Here is an 18327-nt window from a genome sequence, read left to right as displayed (position 1 = left end):
GAGACGCAGAGACATAGGCAGAGGGAGAAGCAGTCTTCCTGCAGGGAGCCCAATGTGGGATTTGAGCCCAGAACTCAGGGAGCATACCCGGGGCCGAAGGCAGACAAACGCTCAACTACTGAGCCACCCAGGTGTCTCCATAAGAGTGGATTTGATCTAAAAGTAGTTATTATGCTGCTTTAAAAATGTCTTCTACTTTAAAGGGTAATCACGAATTACTTGGAAGATATTTTGCATATATAAAAATTATAAGCATGTATTGAAAAGGGAGTGTTAAATGACTGTGGCTGCAGGGAGTATGAGATCAGAGAGAGTTATGCTTATTATGAAGTCATCACTTGTATGTTTCCCTCCCTGCTAGGAACCAGCTGGCAGCCCTGGGGGCAGGGACAGATTTCCATAGCTGGAAATTACCTACAGGGAAAACAGATATTCTGTTGGTAGATCCTCATTGGCTAATTAGGGACAGACCCCTTGATTGATTGACCAAGGGAAATTTACTTTTTTCTATTAATATTTAACACAAATCATTAAAAGGAATTTTAGTTATCTACTAACATTTCTATAATTAGATAGAGCTTACACAAGTATATAAAATCCTGTATCTCATGTGGGCTTCTAATCTTAACATTTGGTTGGTATTTATATGTGATTCATATGGAGAATGGATGAAATACAGATAAATATATATATATCTAACTAGATGAAATATGGTTAACTGCTTTTAGAAGCACACCTAGATATTACTTGGTGGATATCTTTTTTTTAAAGATTTTATTTATTCATGACAGAGGGAGAAGAGAGAGAGAGAGAGTCAGAGAGACAGAGAGAGAAGAGAGAGAGAGAGAGAGAGAGAGAGAGAGAGAGTCAGAGACACAGAGAGTCAGAGACACAGGCAGAGGGAGAAGCAGGCTCCATGCAGGGAGCCTGATGCGGGATTCGATCCCAGGACTCCAGGATCACGCCCTGGGTCAAAGGCAGGCACTAAACCGCTAAGCCACCCAGGGATCCCAGATATTTAATACATATTTGTGGAGTGGTTGTTGAATGACCCCTGCTACAAGATTTCCACAAAACATGCCATGATGGCTTTTAATCAATAATAGTGTTATTTTTTCGCCTAAAATAAGAGATCCATTCCACCATATTTTACACCATCTAGATCAGAAATAGAATTACCGAGATGTTCCTCCCTCTCCTTGAGGAAGAACCCTGTCAAGTTGGATCATGTCCTGAGATGGGGGGAGGTAGAAAACCTTTCTGTGAAAAGGAATGCAGATTTCAAGCTCAGTGCTAAAGAAAACAAACACCCATCATGGGTTTCCAAAGATGAGATTGTCAGCTCACTGTCAGTAGAAGTATTCAAATGAGGGGTCAGATTTAGAATGCTTCAGGGGCCATATGCATTAGGGAAGCAGGTCCCAGGCATAATAAACACCTTGGTTTTACTTCTTTGATAGAGAGTAAATATTTCATTTTCCCATTAACTCATCTACCTTAAGAAAACTAGCAGCCAGTTGACTCCAGGCCTCCCCTGTAGAACATGGTGGCACATGGTTTGAGACTGTAGACCAGAATGGATGCCTTGTCTAATTGGGCACTTAGCCACTTGGCACTAGTGCATTAGTTTAGGGGTACTAGATTTTCAGATTTACTGTCCTCCCCTCCTCCCCCCGCAAAAGAACCTGATAGTGTTTTTGATGTGTAATCTGTCTTTTAAATGTTGGTAGGTAATTCAAATTATTGAATGACTCCATACCAGCTCAACATAGGATAGGGCAGCCAATGCACATCTTTGGCTATGACCTTCCCATTCAGCATTTGGGCCATCAGTATTTGAAATCTTTGTTTTAAAGAGTGGGTGAGTGACCACCATTTGAATACATTGTAGAGGGGATTCCTGCCTTGGGTGGTAGGTTAAGTCGGTTGTATGTCAACCGCCATTTCTTCTCCAATATTGAAATTCTCAAGCTTGCATTCATTTGCATTCATTCGTTCAACAAATACTGAATTTAACCTGCTGGTTGCCAGGCTTGGCTAAATGCTCAAAAGGAATGAACAAGATAGATCTGTCCCTCCTTTTCAAGAGGCATATAGCCTAGCATTATGTAGAGCGTCATAGTTAGAACACAATCATTCATCAAGAAGAGCCTACAGAGCAAATTAACAAATACAGATCGAGTACTCAGAGGGTTGGGGGGCTCCAAGTATAATAATCATTCCTGGAGGATTTTATCAAATGAATGTGGATTTAGGATTGCCATTCTCATGGTATCAGTTTTGAATTAATAGAAGTAATGATATTACAAATATAATGCTACCCTCCATTTATGGGGCATTTGCCTCTACTTTTTCTTTGGAGCGATTCAAAGAGAAATTCATAGGGAAGTAATGCTCCCCCCCCCTTTTTTCCTGGCAGGCTTCTTTTTTTTTTTTTATTTTTCATCACTTAGAGATACTTGGGAAAGAAATCCTATTCTGAGTATTGGTGTGGGAGGAGTAGAATTCTAAAAATTAGTTTTGCCCCTGGTTTAATAAAGGAATTAATTAGATCAGGATTGTCCAGTGCAGTAGCCACTAGCCCCATGGGGCTGTTGACCACTTGAAATAAGCTAGTCTGAACTGCAATGTGCTGGAGGTATAAAAAATACACTGTGAATGCCAAACCCTTAGAATGAAAAGAATATCAAATGTCTCTAATAGTTTTTATTACATTTTGAGGTGTTAGTATTTTGGATATATTGGGTTCAGTAAATCACATATTAAAATTGATTTCACTTTCTTTTTAATTAATCTGGCTACTGGAAAATTTAATGGCATATGTGGCTGATGCTTTTGGCTCAGATAGCCCTTTTGGCTATCATTGCATTGGATATTTGGCAGATTTTTTAAAATAAAAGGGTACTGCCTTGAAAGGAGAGTAGGGTTTGTGTATGCAACACTGTAACACATTCAATTATATAAAAATAGCCATATTACTATACATTTTGTGTCACATGTGTACAAGCTTTCCCCACATTTTGTATTTCTTTTTGGAAGATGATACAGTCAGTTTTAGCAATACTTACTTACAGGGTTGGTTTGGTATACATCAGTTAAAAAAATCAAACAAAAGATGCTTGCTATTGCTGTGTATTTTCAAGTTACCAGAAATACAATTGTGTAAACATACGAATCTATAAGATAGAGTTTAGACCTCTTCAGGGCTGCGCCAACAATGATTGATTCTGAACTCTAAGGTCAGCTTGATGAATGTTTGACAGTGATGGTTTCATAAATACCACATGTGCCAGGAAAAAAACACATTTTCTTACCGTTAATGCAAGAATTGTGTTGTGTACAGGACACAGTTACTGCTTTATCTTTTGTTAACGAGTTGTGAATCTTCTCTTTGAAATTAAATTCTAAATCCAGCTTTCTGTTCATTGTTCGCAGCGTCACAACGGAGATCTTTGGGGTGGAGAGGTAGAAAACGCTTTATTGCTTGTGTGGCCGCAGGCAGTATAGTGTTAGAATTAAATTTAATAACCTTGTATACATAAAGTGTGTAAATATCAGTGGTCAAGTGTTCAAAATTTTGTAGAAAGTGGACAAATTGGGCTGAATGACTTAAAGGTCAACAGGACTAAATTTCCAAGCCGAGGCTGGTGTTTCTAAAGGGAGCTCCAGTCACCAGTGCCTCCCTTTTGTCCATTGGCATGACAAGATATTTTTGAAGAAAATGACATACTCGTGTCTATGAGTTCTTTTAATATGCCTAACGATTCTTTTCATTTACTTAGTGGAACTAAGATTATATTAATGGCCGTATTGCTACCTTGGGCATGGTCAAATGAGCCAGTACTCTCTTCTGCATTTAAAACTTTGCTTAAAGGGCAGTGGCAGTTTTTTGGGTACTTAATAATACAATCTTTGCTTGTTTTGTGCATACGGTGTCTCTCCTCTGGTAATGTTTGAAAGTGTTTGAGTTTTGACCTTGAGGTATTACCCATTTGTGGGTAAATAACGTACACTGCCTCTTTTAGGCTTTCCAAAGTATTTGACTTCTGGGCCCACAATGGGCCAACCCTTTTTATTAAAAGGATTTTTTTTTTTAAACTCCAGTTGACCTTTAAAGTAAAATTGGCTACTTTTTATTTTTTTGCAGAATGCTGGTGATACCTTCTATTTTACTAGAGAAAATAAACACCTGAAATGTTATCCCTTTTCTGTCTTCCTTACCTACCTCTCTACGTGCCTCAGTTTACAGATCTGACACTTCCAAAAAAGCCATGTGGCATCCTTTCTCTTACAAGCTTCAGGGAGTCCCTGAGAATCTTAAGTGTTGAGACTTAGTAAATAGAAGGAAAGGCAGGAGCAGTTGGCTTAAGCATTGCTTGCTCCCTATTTCTTTCAGACAGTAGTTGAGATAAAGGTGTTGCAGTTTGAACATGCCCCTAATACTTGGAAGGTGATTGTAGCTTGTAGGCATCAGATGGTGAGAACGTGCTGAAAGAAGCATGAATGTGGCAGCACAATCCATGAGCCCTTTGCCAAGCACCTAGAAGCCCGACCTGAACTCGCTGGCAGCTGATGGTGGGGAAGTAGTTTGTAGTCAGAATTTGGGAGAGGATACAGCTAGCAGAGTTTTGAACTCCTTACGAACTGACTTGGTCTTGAAATCCTTTATCTTCTTTGATATTTCAATGACAAAACATAATGATTGAAAGGTAGTTTTGAGGGGAGATTTGCTAGAAACCAATTTGAGGATTTTTTTTTTTTTTTGGAGTCTTCATTTTCAAATTGTGTCATGATTTTATGACACATGTGTCATAAATCTGTTACATTTATATGTGTCATGAATCTGTCTTTGAAGTCAAGGTGTTATTGGGGAAAAGAATTAATCCTGCAAGGGGACAGATTCAAATAATCTGCACATGTAATTGGCCCCATAAATGCAGTTTGACATATACTGTTACATTGCTTGGCCCGCATTGCTTCCTTACCTTTCAAAGTCATCATTACTTTTCTTTCTCATTATGTCATGCTGTTGGGGAATATTACTTGATGGAACATTCTATGATCATGGGAATGTTTTGTTTGACCATGCACTGGACAGTATGGGAGCCACCAGTCACATACGGCTCTTGAGAATTTGAAATGTGTCTAGTGCAACCAAGGAACTGAATCTTTCATTTAAATTTAGATAGTGATATTTGGCTAATAGTTACTATAGTAGAGAACACAGCTGTAGAGTAAAAAGTTGACTCTATTACATTTTATTCTTAGTTCTACTGTCTCGATTTTTTAAAAGATTTTATTTATTCATGAGAGACACAGAGAGAGAGAGGCAGAGACATAGGCAGAGGGAGAAGCAGGATCCCTGCGGAGAGCCTGATGTGGGACTTGATCCCAGGACCCTGGGATCACGACCTGAGCTGAAGGCAGATGCTCAATCACTGAGCAACCCAGGTGCCCCTCTGTCTAGATTTTTTTCCCCCACTAGATTTACTTCCTAGAATATCCTTAGACCTGTTCTGTTTTCTTATTGCCCTGAACATATATACTATCATTTGTTTTTGAAGACAATGGTGGAAGCCCAAGACATGAAATAAAACTTAAATACTTTGGCATTCACAGAAAAAGATGAGAATTTTTTTTTAAGATCTGTTTAGGAAAGCAGCTGAGATGTATCGACTTAATATTTTGTCTTATTAGGCTGTGTGATGCTTTACACCTTATTTTTGTTATAAAAATAAAAGAGGTTTACAGAAAAGGGACGAAACATCTTATTTGAAATTTCTGAACATGAAGGCCACAATCTGGGTGTCACCAGTATATACGTGAAAGCATGACTTTGTTGTCGTGATTTAATTTTGTTTGATCCTGTTACTTAAACTGATCTCCACCTTCAATTCATAAAAGCAGTAATAACTCATTTTTTTAAACATTGACTGTTTGGGTTTATCCATTTTTATTTCTATCACCTGGTTCACATATGGAAGCATGCAGTTAAAAGGGACTTTCCATTTGTTTCAACTTGACCACTGCACTATATCACTTCCAGAATTATTTGGCTTGTTTTTTTCATGAATGAAATTTTCATTGGCATGTGTCTTAAAAAGTGGCTTTGCTGCTTATTTCGTTATATGCCTGCTGTGTTGTGAAATATCTTGGACTGTGTTGCATGTTTTGAGGATTATCATAAAAATATATTTTATGTAGAATTTTCTAATTTTTTATGGGGCAGCTTTTTTTGTTATGCTTTTTTTTTATAGGTTTAGAAATGCAAAGGTAAATGAAGATATCAAAAATACTCTGCATGTTTGTTGCTTAAGTACTTTTGGGAACCCAGTGCCACTTAGCATGCTGTCAAGTCACTTCAAATGAATAATATTGTGAGCTGATGGCTAAAATTTACCTTTAGTGTTATCATGCAAGACCTATTTTAAGACAGTCTTTTCAGTGATGATAGTAATGTGCCAGAGCAATATTAACGTAGCTGTTGGAAAGACTTATTATAAATGTGGTAGACTAAGTTTGGCCATTCGTTTTTAGTACTGGATATATGGTAGAATGAAAGAGGCTTTAGGTTAAGAAGTTTGTGTTTATAATTAGGTAGTTATTTTGTGAACAACCAAGACTACGTGCTCTCAGGGTAGATTTATAAATGAGAGCAGGGAATAAGTATGCATGTGCTTAGGTTAAAGGAACAACCCCAGGTTCTCTTGAACCTGTGGGTAAGGACGGTCATGTCTTGGCTTCTTGATTTGTTAAAAATCAAGATAATATTGAACAAAAGTGTGCTCTTCATAGTCATTCACTGAATTATGTATATATTAGAAAATTATTAATTATACTTGTTGGGTTAACTTTTGGCTTACTGAATTAAGTAATTTTAATGGTTCTTTTTTTCAGGTCATAAGAAGATACTAAATGGTTGGTCCCTCTTTTAAAGTCACTAGTCTCTAGGTCTATGGATGAGGTTTTCACTCTTATAGATTACACTCAGTTAACTAATGATTTTGCCTACTTGGATAAAACAATACTACTGTGGGGAATGCTCTTTTGTAGTGGTTCTTAACTATTTTATGGTCACATATTCTTTTCAGAATCTGATCAAAGCGATGGATTGTTGAAATTGTATACACAATTTCAAATAGCATACAGAACTATTTGGATCTTTCTGGAGCCTCTCCATGGGGCACTGTTTAGGGTCTTCTGTCATTTATGTATGAGTTTGTTTCCTATCCATCAGCCAAGGCTGTGTTCATTTAAATGAAAACCAAATTACTTTGGATATGATACATAGAAATAACTGTAAATGTTAATTATATGCTTTCAAAAAAAAAATCCTGACCCTGTGTAGTATTGTATTCTGTGTTTTGTCTATATATCTGTTTGGTTTGATATGGTTTTGTGTGGGATTTACTCTAGATTTTCCTCTCCTCTTTAAGACCTATCTAATAACTTGGGCTTGTCTTTTGTATACCACAGAAAAATCAGCATTATGCATTTTCAGAATACAGACTGATTCAAGTGGAGCCACCACTCTGAGCATTATTTTCGGGGATAGGGGTGCTGGTGGTGGTGGTGGGAATGTAGGTGTAGCTCTGTCTCTTTCCAAAACATCACTCCTTTCTCCTTCATTCTGTTTGCTTTCCTACTGACATAACTAAACAAGGACTTCCAATTACACAGGCTGGAAGCGCGGTTCACTGACCCCCAGGACAACCACTTTTCCTTGCCCCGGCTGTGAGCATGATGTGGATCTTGGAGAACGAGGAATCAATGGTCTGTTTCGAAATTTCACTTTGGAAACCATTGTCGAGAGGTACCGGCAGGCAGCCAGGGCAGCCACAGCTATCATGTGTGACCTTTGTAAGCCACCACCCCAGGAGTCCACAAAAAGTTGCATGGACTGTAGCGCGAGCTACTGCAATGAGTGCTTCAAAATTTACCACCCGTGGGGTACTGTGAAAGCTCAGCATGAGTATGTGGGTCCGACGACTAATTTTAGGCCCAAGGTAAGAGAAGTTCTGATTTGGTTAGAATATCGGTATCCTAACAGGAATTATTTATGCATCTAGACCTCGACAGCAAGAATGGGAGTAAGTTGAAAAGCCTATAAAAAGAGGGGCGCCCGGCTGGCCCAGTTGTTAAGAGTGTGCGACCTGATCTCGGGGTTGTGAGATCAAGCCCCACTTTGACTGTAGAGCTTACTTAAAATAAATAAACAAAATATATACATACATTAATTAATTTTAAAAAATGGATGGTGCTCACAAACACAGAGACGTGTATGTCCAAAAAAATATAAAATGAGAACATAAAAGGAAAAAAAAACCTGTACGAGAAACTAAGGCCTGGCATTTGGAGTTATTTTGTGTGTGGCTGGACACTCACCGCACAGCCCAAAAGCAATATCCTGGGTCGCTATGTTACAACACAGCGTCATGCAGCACGATACGCAAATGTTCGCAATGCTACCTCTGCAAACGGGAAGGGCTGAATTGTCTCAGAGGTGCTCCCTGAGATCCAAGTGGTTATAAAGTTCAAATGCTTCTGTGCTTTAATGTGATTAAACCCATAGTTGCCTAAAGGATTTGATTGGGAAACATTTTTCTGACGTTTTCAGTTAGCTGCTTATGCTGTGCATATATAAGAGTAAGTACTGCGTAATGGTTTGAAGACTGTGGTATAATGTTTATATAATATCTGAAGTGGAACTCACATTTCTTAAATATTCTGGGTAATTTCTCTAGTAACACTCACAAGACCCTTATGCATTGTGGTTTGCCCTGCTTCGTGGCAGAAAAGCAGAATGATGTTTGGCTATCTTCACTTATGCTGCTTTCTGATTTAGATAGATTACCAGAAACTTGAGAGATTCTTTTGATTAAAGTTTTTATTTCTTCTTAGTAACGTGTGTGAGTATGAAAATCTGTTTACATTCTTGAGGATAAATCTTTGCTGTTTAATTTGTCATAGAAGAATGGGGGCCGCCGTGACTCAGTAGGTTGAGTGTCTGACCCTTGATCTCAGCTCAGGTCTTGATCTCAGGGTTCTAAGTTTGAGCCCCAAGTTGGGTTCTGCATTGGGTGTAGAGTCTGCTTAAAAAATACAATGGAAATAAATCCCAAAAGTTATCTTGAGACTATGAGCTGAGTATTTTTTGCATCATATATCTATATTTTTAAGTAAGCTCTATGCCCATTGTGGGGCTCAAACTCATGAACCCTGAGATCAAGAGCTGCATGCTCTGCTGACTGAGCCAGCCAGGTGCCCCTCTGACATTATAGTAAGTGGCCCAGGACTGGTAGATCAAAAGAGAAACAATCTGGGCTTTCACACTGTGTCTTTTTTTTAAAACTATGTCAGTGTGGCAATATATTTATCAAAAAGTTTTAAATCTCCTATTATGTTCCTTATCTCATTTTAAATGCACCAGGTCATAGACTTTTAAAAATTTATGACTTCAACTTGGGGCTTCAATGCCTCTCTCAGAAGATTAATTAAACTGATTAATACTAGTTCTTTCCATTATGAAAGAACTTGTCATTATAGAATTTATTACACTTGGGCTTTTATGATTTAAAACACATGAAATCTTGAGTAAAAATTTTTTGAATATAATTTGCAGACTTAGTCTACTTAAAAATACAATAAAAGATTGGCAAAGGAGAACTGAAGAGGTGGGTTATATTGAGGAAAATATTACTTTCCTTAAATAGTGTAATGCTAAATATAGTAAAATTCTACAAAGTTGTCTCTTATATTTGCCTATAACTTTGAGTTCTTATCCTTCCTTGCAGAATGCCAAATTTTCTATTTTATTTAAAATGCAGTGGCTTTGAAAACTAATGTAACACTGTGTATTAACTATACTGGAATTAAAATAATCAGAACAAATAAATAAATTTAATGGTTTTGAGAATGTAGGAACTTGGACATGCTGGAAAATTTCAATTTTTTTTCCAGTTTTTATCCTGGTCCTGCATATTGGTATTAGGCTTTTTCATATTGGACATTTTCTTTGTGTCTTGATATTATCAAAACAGTTGTGGTTGCTGAAAATGTGAACTGTTGGAGCCACAGACAACTTTTTGATTTCATTGACACACTAGTCTAAAGAAATCTCTTTCTTGCAAATGAAACTCGTTATTTCATACATAGTGATAGTTCACAGAGTAAGTTAGAAACTTGAATCAGAAAAACAGTACTAAAAAAAAGAAAACGAAAGAAAAACAGTTCTAAATTTGATCATGTACCTGATTAATATGTAAAGGCAAACATCTGGAAGCTTATATCATAAAGTGTTCCAAGACTCCTTAGCAGGGTTTTTTTTTTAAGATTTTATTTTTAATAATCTCAAGCCCACAACCCCCCAGATCAGGAGTCACATGCTCTATTGACTGAGCCAGCAAGGCACCACTTTAGGAGCAGATTTCTTATGAAGATGGTGAGGCCTTGGGTTCCTATCAGTTATTTGTCAGGGTACCTTACAAAAGCGCTGGTCACGTCATTCAAATTTGCCTTGTCAGTGTGGCCAGAGGGCCTTTTTGTCTTGAATAAGCATGCAGACCTGATAGCAATGGAATTGTCACCATCTTACCACCAAGTTGGGGGAAATAATATCTGCATATTTAATTGGCCATTTGAATCCTCAAATTGAAAAATAGTGACTCTAATACACCAAATGCTTTTACACTTTTTAAAATTAATTCATTTAAATGGCTTTATTTAGTGATTTGGTAAAGCACGTCTTTGCATGTTGGGATATTGAGTATCCTGCAGGCTCTGAGGACCCTTAATTACACCTTTATTTTGTGCTCAACAGATTTTAATGTGCCCAGAACATGAAACGGAGAGAATAAACATGTACTGTGAATTATGTCGGAGGCCAGTTTGTCATCTCTGTAAGTTGGGCGGTAATCATTCCAATCACCGGGTAACTACTATGAGCAGTGCCTACAAAACCTTAAAGGTAGGATTGTATGTTTGGAGAACTACATTTTGAATCCCTTATAACTTTTGTTTTACTTTTGCCTTTAACTTTTTCTTTATAAAGTAACAACTTGCTGTGTAGTCTTGTTTTACTGAAACGAGTCAGCAATGTAAAGGGTCCCTCAGTGATCTAATATGAGGTTGTTAGTGTGTGTGACTCAAGCAGATTAGCTGGTTCTGAAGAAAGAGGGGTGAAGGCCACTCCGTTATGATTCCCATGTGAGCCCAGTGCCTGCAGTTGAGTGTGTGTGGAAATGACATGCCTGTTGAGTGTGGAAATAACACACCTGTTGAGTGTGTGTGAGGAAATAACAGCCTATTGAGTGTGTGTGGAAATAACCTGTTGAGTGTCTGTGTGTGGAAATGACAGCTTGTTGAGTGTGTGTATGTGTGTGTAAATGAGAGCCTGTTGAGTGTGTGGGGTGGAATTACAGCCTCTTGAGTGTACGTGGAAATGACAGCCTCTTGAATGTGTGTGGAGCTGACATGCCTGTTGAGTGTGTGAGGAAATGACATACCAGTTGAGTGTGTGTGTGGAAATGACACCCCTATTGAGTGTGTATATGTGTGTGAATGACACACCTGGAAGGATGGTAGTCATGTTAAGACACTTGATTCTTATTACTTGCCTATAGAAGTAGTGGGAAAATTTATTTATACTAAGGGTCTGGTGGACCTTTACCAGCTAAAACAGAGTTACCTCCTATCTCTGAACCTTATGCATGGACCTTTGAAAACTTTCAGACTTGACCAATAATCTACAAGTAAGGTAGGCTATTTTTTGTTTGTCTTATTCTTTTTTCTTTTAAATGGTATCTTCATTCATAAATCTCACCGATTTTAATTAATTTCCTATTTTTCATAATATGTACATGCCTTTTGGGGCCTTTATCTAATTCTTACTTACAGTTTTATCTTTTGCATTTTTATATGTCTATCATGCTCAGTCTTTGTTCTACTTTCTATATGGATTACGGTATAATTGTTTTATTGTCCTGGTCTTCTAACTGTCACCTATGTCATTACTAGGTCAGTTTTGTAAATTTTACCGTGTTGGGCCATAGATACTTCTATATCCTACAGATATTCTTGAGTTTTCTTCTGATGTGTGGTCACGTTACCTCAGAACAATTGGTTCCTTGTTGGGTCTTTTAACCTTTGTTAGGTAGGACAGAGCAGCAGTCTAAGGCCAATTTTACCAGATTACTCTTCTCATTTTACTCTTTTCAGTGACCTTTGGATTTTGAGTTTTGTCGGCATTTTTTGAGGGTTTTTAATTTGTTTTTTGTTTGTTTGGTTGGTTTGGCTGGTGAGTCACAGGCAGTATTCCCAGCCTTGTGTGAGCCCCTGAAATTGTTCCTTGTAATCCTCCTGGGTGATTCTTTCCCTGGCTTCTGAGAGTTTCCTCACACGTGGGAATTGATCAGTACTCTGCTAAGGAAGCCAGGAAGCCCCTTTGGGCATCTTCAGAGTTCTTTCTGTCACTTTCTGTTCTTTTTTTTTTTTTCTTTTTTTTTTTTTTATTGGTGTTCAATTTACTAACATACAGAATAACCCCCAGTGCCCGTCACCCATTCACTCCCACCCCCCGCCCTCCTCCCCTTCCAACACCCCTAGTTCATTTCCCAGAGTTAGCAGTCTTTACGTTCTGTCTCCCTTTCTGATATTTTCCACACATTTCTTCTCCCTTCCCTTATATTCCCTTTCACTATTATTATATTCCCCAAATGAATGAGAACATACACTGTTTGTCCTTCTCCGATTGACTTACTTCACTCAGCATAATACCCTCCAGTTCCATCCACGTTGAAGCAAATGGTAGGTATTTGTCATTTCTAATAGCTGAGTAATATTCCATTGTAGTCACTTTCTGTTCTTAGGGATTTTGCTTTATAAGCTCTGGCCTCCCGGGACTCTGAGCCTTGTCTCCTCAACTCATGGGAGACCCAGGATCTATCTCAGTTCTCCTCCATCCTGGCCTTGGAGGAAACCGTGTCTGGGCACGGCCATAGACCCATCTTATTGCCCTCTCTTCAGGGATTTTTTTTTTTTAAGATTTTATTTATTTATTCATGAGAGACACAGAGGGAGAGAGAGAGAGACAGAGAGAGAGAGAGAGATAGGCAGAAGCAAGCTCTATGCAGGAAACCCGATGTGGGACTTGATCCTGGGACTCTGGGATCACACCCTGAGCCAAAGGCAGATGCTCAACCGCTGAGCCACCCAGGCGTTCCTTGATGTCCAGCGTCTTGAGAGCCATTTCATGTATTCTGTTAGGTTTTAAAATTTCTCCTGGTAGGAGAGTAAATCCAGGCTTTGTTACTCACTTGTGCACCGCCCCCGCCTCCATGGTGTTACCATTGTTTGCTAGTTAAATTTAACTTTTGACATATTTTTGTTCTATTTTTTAGTCCTCTGGTCTTATCCAAGCTATCCAAAATTTCTTTTTCTGCTACCTGGGATAAAGCTTTGATAGTACTCTTTACACTCTGCTATTAACTTTTCTTATTCATGTTTCAGACTTTTTTTTCCCCAATAGGCCCCCTAATGAGGTTTTCAATTTACTCACTTTTTAGTAAGGATAAACTTATTTTGATTGACACATTTGCCAAAAATGATCTCCTTAGATCTTTCTTTTCACTTGGTTTTAGGTTTTAAGCAGGTGGCTGGCTACATGATACACGTTTATATTATTTTTATTTTTAAAAAATGATTTATTTACTTATTTTAGAGAGAGAGCATAGTGGGGGGAGGGCCAGAGGGAGAGGGAGAGAAACTCAAGCAGACTCCCTGCTGAGCATGGAGACTGATACGGGGCTCGATCCCATGGTCTTGAGATCACAACCTCAGCTAAAACCAAGAGTTGGATGCTCAATCAACTGTGCCACCCAGGCGCCCCATACTGTTTTCATTTTTACACACTTGTGTGTTGCAAGAACAGAAGGAAAATGATTGTCATGGTGGAGTAACTTTGTCCATCTTGTTGCTGCTGTTTGTTGAAACCACTGAAGCCAGGGCCAGGCTTCCCATCTACATCTGTTCAATTTGGCTTTTAATACAGGTAGACTGTGTTGTCGTGTCTGGTGTCTCTTTGGAATTTTTACCAAGTTATTCCATTGAGTGTGCCCTTCCCATTTTGGAAAGCGCTAGCACTTTCAAGTGAACTGGCCTAAATAGTGAATAGCAGAGACGGCTAATTGTACTCCTGGCAGTCTTCTGTTACAATGAGACCTGTTTTCTTGGCTTTTTGTTTTTGTGTTTGCTTCCATAGAACTTCATCCTTGTTAACTCAAAATAGAAAGACACCTGCACGCATGTGCACACGCTTCAGATGGAATGGTTCCATCTCTTTTGTAGCTTGTCTTTGTTTATTGGCCTTGCTCTTCCAGAATAGGGACTGATGTGGAGTCCTTTCCACCTTCCAACATAGGAAACCATGTTTACTATCTCCTCTGGCCAGTTTGAACAGCTAAGGTTCATAATTATGTTTTACCCTGAAAAAGGCATCACAGTTGGATATTTACTGTCTCTCTCTCCTTCTGGTCCCACCTCAACACCTTGCTTCTCCCAACTTTGGGTGTTAGTGGGTTTTCTAGGATTTTTTCAACTTCTCACACTACTATACAGGCTCTCATTAAGGTTGTTAGCTCATCTTCCTTCAGTTGTCCACTTTCTAGTAGTTAATGGACATTTTACTGAAGACTGTTACTTGAGGAGTTTCTCCTACTTTTATTTTTTCTTTATTTCCATTAATTTCTGGAAGAGAGTTAATAATTGTTCATGTGCGGTTATCTCTTCTGAAAGGGGGTCACTTTGTGATTTTAATCATGATGAGATGATTGGAAACTAAGACTTAGAAATGTAGAAAATGTAAACACCCCTAGAACCAGTCCCCATTGAATGAGAAAGTAATACAGCTTCTGTATTTTGGGGGGGTTTGTGAGATTTGTGGTGAATATAGCATTACCATATTTGGTGAAGTCATTTGGCACTTGACCAAGATGTATCATTCTATACCTTTTCTTCTTATCATTTTCTTCTTAACATTTTTAGACACATAACAAGGCTGATATCACCTTTAAAATGATCTGTCCTGGGGAGCCTGAGGAGCTCAGTGGTTGAGTGTCTGCCTTTGGCTCAGGTCATGATTCCGAGGTCCTGGGATCAAGTCCCACATCAGTTTCCCTGCAGGGAGCGTGCTTCCCCCTCTGCCTATGTCTTTGCCTCTCTCTGTGTCTATCATGAATAAATAAATTTTTTTGAATAAATAAATTTTAAAAATAAAATATGTCCTAAGGGGGCAGGGAACATACTTATTATTTTCCTAGCTTGCTCATATGAGAGATATTCAGTGTGATTGATGAATGAATTTCTCTCCCTTTCTCTCTCCCTTCTCCTTTGTTTTGTTGACTGTTTTTTGGGTACCTTGGATCAGTGATCTTACTAAAAGCAGGAGGCAGTGGTTCTCAGACTTTGAGGGTGCTGGAATCATGGAACACTTGGTAAAACTAGAGGCCCTGTTCTCCTTGAGGGGGTTGGGCCTCTGTGGTCTTTATTAGTTCTTGGGAGACTGCTGCACGCCAGCTTTTGAGAATCACTGCCCTAGGGGAAGGCTTTGGAGCAAATTTGGAGTCCTTGAGCAGTTAGCTTTTGGTCAGTTCCTAGGGAAATGGGGCCCTAATATAGCTGAAGGATTTAAAACTGATTCCCCTATTAGATGGATTTCCTGAGGGAACCATTTCTGCTAATGTTTCACTTTTCAGCATCTAGTATCAGTGTCTGGTGTTTATACTTTTGGAGGCCTATGAATAAATGGACACACTGATTATTGGTTAAAATATGTCATCTTGGGGTGCCTGGGTGGCTGAGTCTGTGAAGCATCTGCCTTTGACTCAGGTCATGATCTCCGGGTCCCGGGATCGAACCCTGTATCGGGCTCCCTGCTCAGCTGGGAGTCTGCTTCTCCCTCTCTATCTCTCCCCTGTTCATGCTCATGCTCTGTCTCTCTCAAATAAATAAATCTTAAAAAAAAAACCCAAACCAACATGTCATCTTGACACAGACTGGGTCGTTGTGAGGGGACAGAGAAGACTGGTGCTAAAGGCCATGGTTGGCTGGAGACCTTGCCTAAGCTTTACTGCTCACTGACAGTGAACACCCGTGCTCTCTGACTTTCCATGTTCCTGAATTCCATCATCCTTCCTGTTCCAGCCCATCCTGCACTCCCGGCGTAAGCTAACCACCAAGCCCTACGTCACTTGAAATGGCCCAGTTCTCCTCTGTTGCTGTAGTGACAAGGGGTACAGCCCCTGGCCCCTTGTACCTTTGGTCCCAGCAGGAGCCTGATGGGATGGCATTGCAGGGGCTCTCCTGTCCCTTGTAGCTTGGTGCCAAGGAAGCATCTCTCAGCCTGCAGAATCATGGTCGGTGGATTGCATGGCGAGGAACCTTCTAGTTCGTATTGACTGTGTACTCTCTGCACTTAGCTCTGGTTTCTTCATCTGTAAAATGTGAGTCAAGACATGAGATTTCATGTCTCTTGCTGTCCTTGACCACCCACAGGTTCTTTCTGGTCCTATCCTGCCCTCAGGAATCTTATTCCTCTACCCATGGGTCCTTCTTCTGGCCCTGCAGTGAGCCATCAAGGCAACTCAGTGTGTCTGATTACTGGGTGCTCCAGAGAATTGAAGACTGGTCCTGCCATGGGCCTGTCATATCCATTTCAACATATGTTCTCTTACTCTATCACGTGGTCTAAATGAGAAAAGAGGGAAACCATATAGGTAGAGACTTACTTCTTGAGTTCCAAAAAGTTAGATCTCTGGTCTTCTTTTCTTACCCACCCTTTAATTGAGAGCAGCAGCAACGATTGAGAAATGCCCAGGTCCTCTTGTCAGGGCTCCAGCTTGGGTGGCATTTTCTGGATGATGTTCTGATTTAGACTCTGCATGCATGTGTCTCTTAAAACTTTGTACCCCATGGTGCTTCAAGGGTTGGTTGTTTGTATTTTTAATATCCTTCAGTCACACACATTCTTTTTTCTGGGTTAAAGTAGGGATTGTACCAAAGCCCACAATGTTATCTCTATGGTGAGCAGGCTAACTTCAAAATAACTACTTTATAAATAAGTTCTTCAGTGAGCTCTGGAAGCTTAGTTCTATTTTTATAAATCTATATTTTCATTATTTTGTGTGATTATTTAATGAATATCTAGTCTGGGCTGAGATGTGCAATTCATTTTGGAAGGGTCTGTGTTCTTTGTGTGTGTGTGTGTGTGTGTGTGTGTGTGTGTGTGTGGTCAGAGAAAGCATGAATTATAAAATCTGATGGAAGACAATCCTATTTGAATTGCTCTTCTAGCATTTACTTAGAAACCTAGGACCACTGGGAATGATGAAAAGACAACAAAAATGTATTATTTATGTATTCTGTTTTTTTGACTCATCTGAGCATCACTGCCTTATTCTTTTACTCAGCCTGCTTCTCATCTCTCATAGATTCGCGGGTTCCCATGCTCAAGGCCAGGAACAGTTAACCCTGGGTTAGTAACGAGACTCGTCAGGGTTGATTTTACTGCCTGTTCATCACAGGCGAAAGAGTGGTGTGTAAGAAAATAAAAGCACAAAGAAGGAAAGAAGGAAGAAAGGTAGATCTGCAGGGCCTTTGTTAAATTTCTGCTTATTTGTGTTACTGATCTGTTCTAACAGGAAAAACTTTCAAAGGATATTGATTACCTTATTGGCAAGGAGAGCCAGGTGAAGAGTCAAATTTCTGAACTAAACTTGCTAATGAAAGAAACAGAGGTAAGTGACAAACTGGTTTGCGTATTTTTGTTTATCCATCTAGAGAATTTATTCATTCGTAAAATCTGGAGGCTAGTAAATGAGCTGGGAGTACAGAGTTGCATTAGATTTCACCCCTGCTTTTCTGGGACTAGGAAAACAAGTATAAAATACAAGTTACAATGTGTGATCAGTGGCTGATAGAGGTGGTGATTAAATGATACTGAAGCACAGGGGAGAGAAAGACTAACCCTTTACGTGGCGGTTACGATCTCACAAGTAGGGACATAACGTGAATGATAGCTTTGGCAATTTATCTGTATTGTACAAAATTAACAGATTGCATTTAAAGTATACTATATATGTTGACTTAAAATGCTGCTGTTCCCAAGTGTATAACTGACACATTTGTCAAAAGACACACATTAGAATGAACATTAGAATGTTCATAGCTGCAGTCTAATAGCTGAGAAGTGGAAACTATCCAAATATTCATCAGCAGTGGAATATGATCAGCAGTAAGAATGAAGATCTGCAACTCTATGCAACAGTGTAGCTA

The 18327-nt window shown here is 39.2% G+C and overlaps 1 protein-coding gene across 3 annotated transcripts in view; it reads left to right on the top strand.

The window, feature by feature from the left end:
* Window positions 1-18327, top strand: part of TRIM36 (tripartite motif containing 36) — a 44715-nt gene that overhangs the window by 14072 nt on the left and 12316 nt on the right. For all 3 annotated transcript variants that reach the window (XM_038551829.1, XM_038551830.1, XM_038551831.1), the window contains exons 3-5: window positions 7681-8006; window positions 10820-10966; window positions 17694-17789. In XM_038551829.1, coding sequence (XP_038407757.1) covers window positions 7681-8006; window positions 10820-10966; window positions 17694-17789 — 569 coding nt within the window. The remainder of the gene's footprint in view (window positions 1-7680; window positions 8007-10819; window positions 10967-17693; window positions 17790-18327) is intronic.

Source organism: Canis lupus, chromosome 11, assembly GCF_011100685.1.
Source record: "Canis lupus familiaris isolate Mischka breed German Shepherd chromosome 11, alternate assembly UU_Cfam_GSD_1.0, whole genome shotgun sequence".
Taxonomy (NCBI): domain Eukaryota; kingdom Metazoa; phylum Chordata; class Mammalia; order Carnivora; family Canidae; genus Canis; species Canis lupus.
Note: the sequence above shows the minus strand (reverse complement) of the source record. Positions and strands in the feature narration are given on the sequence as shown.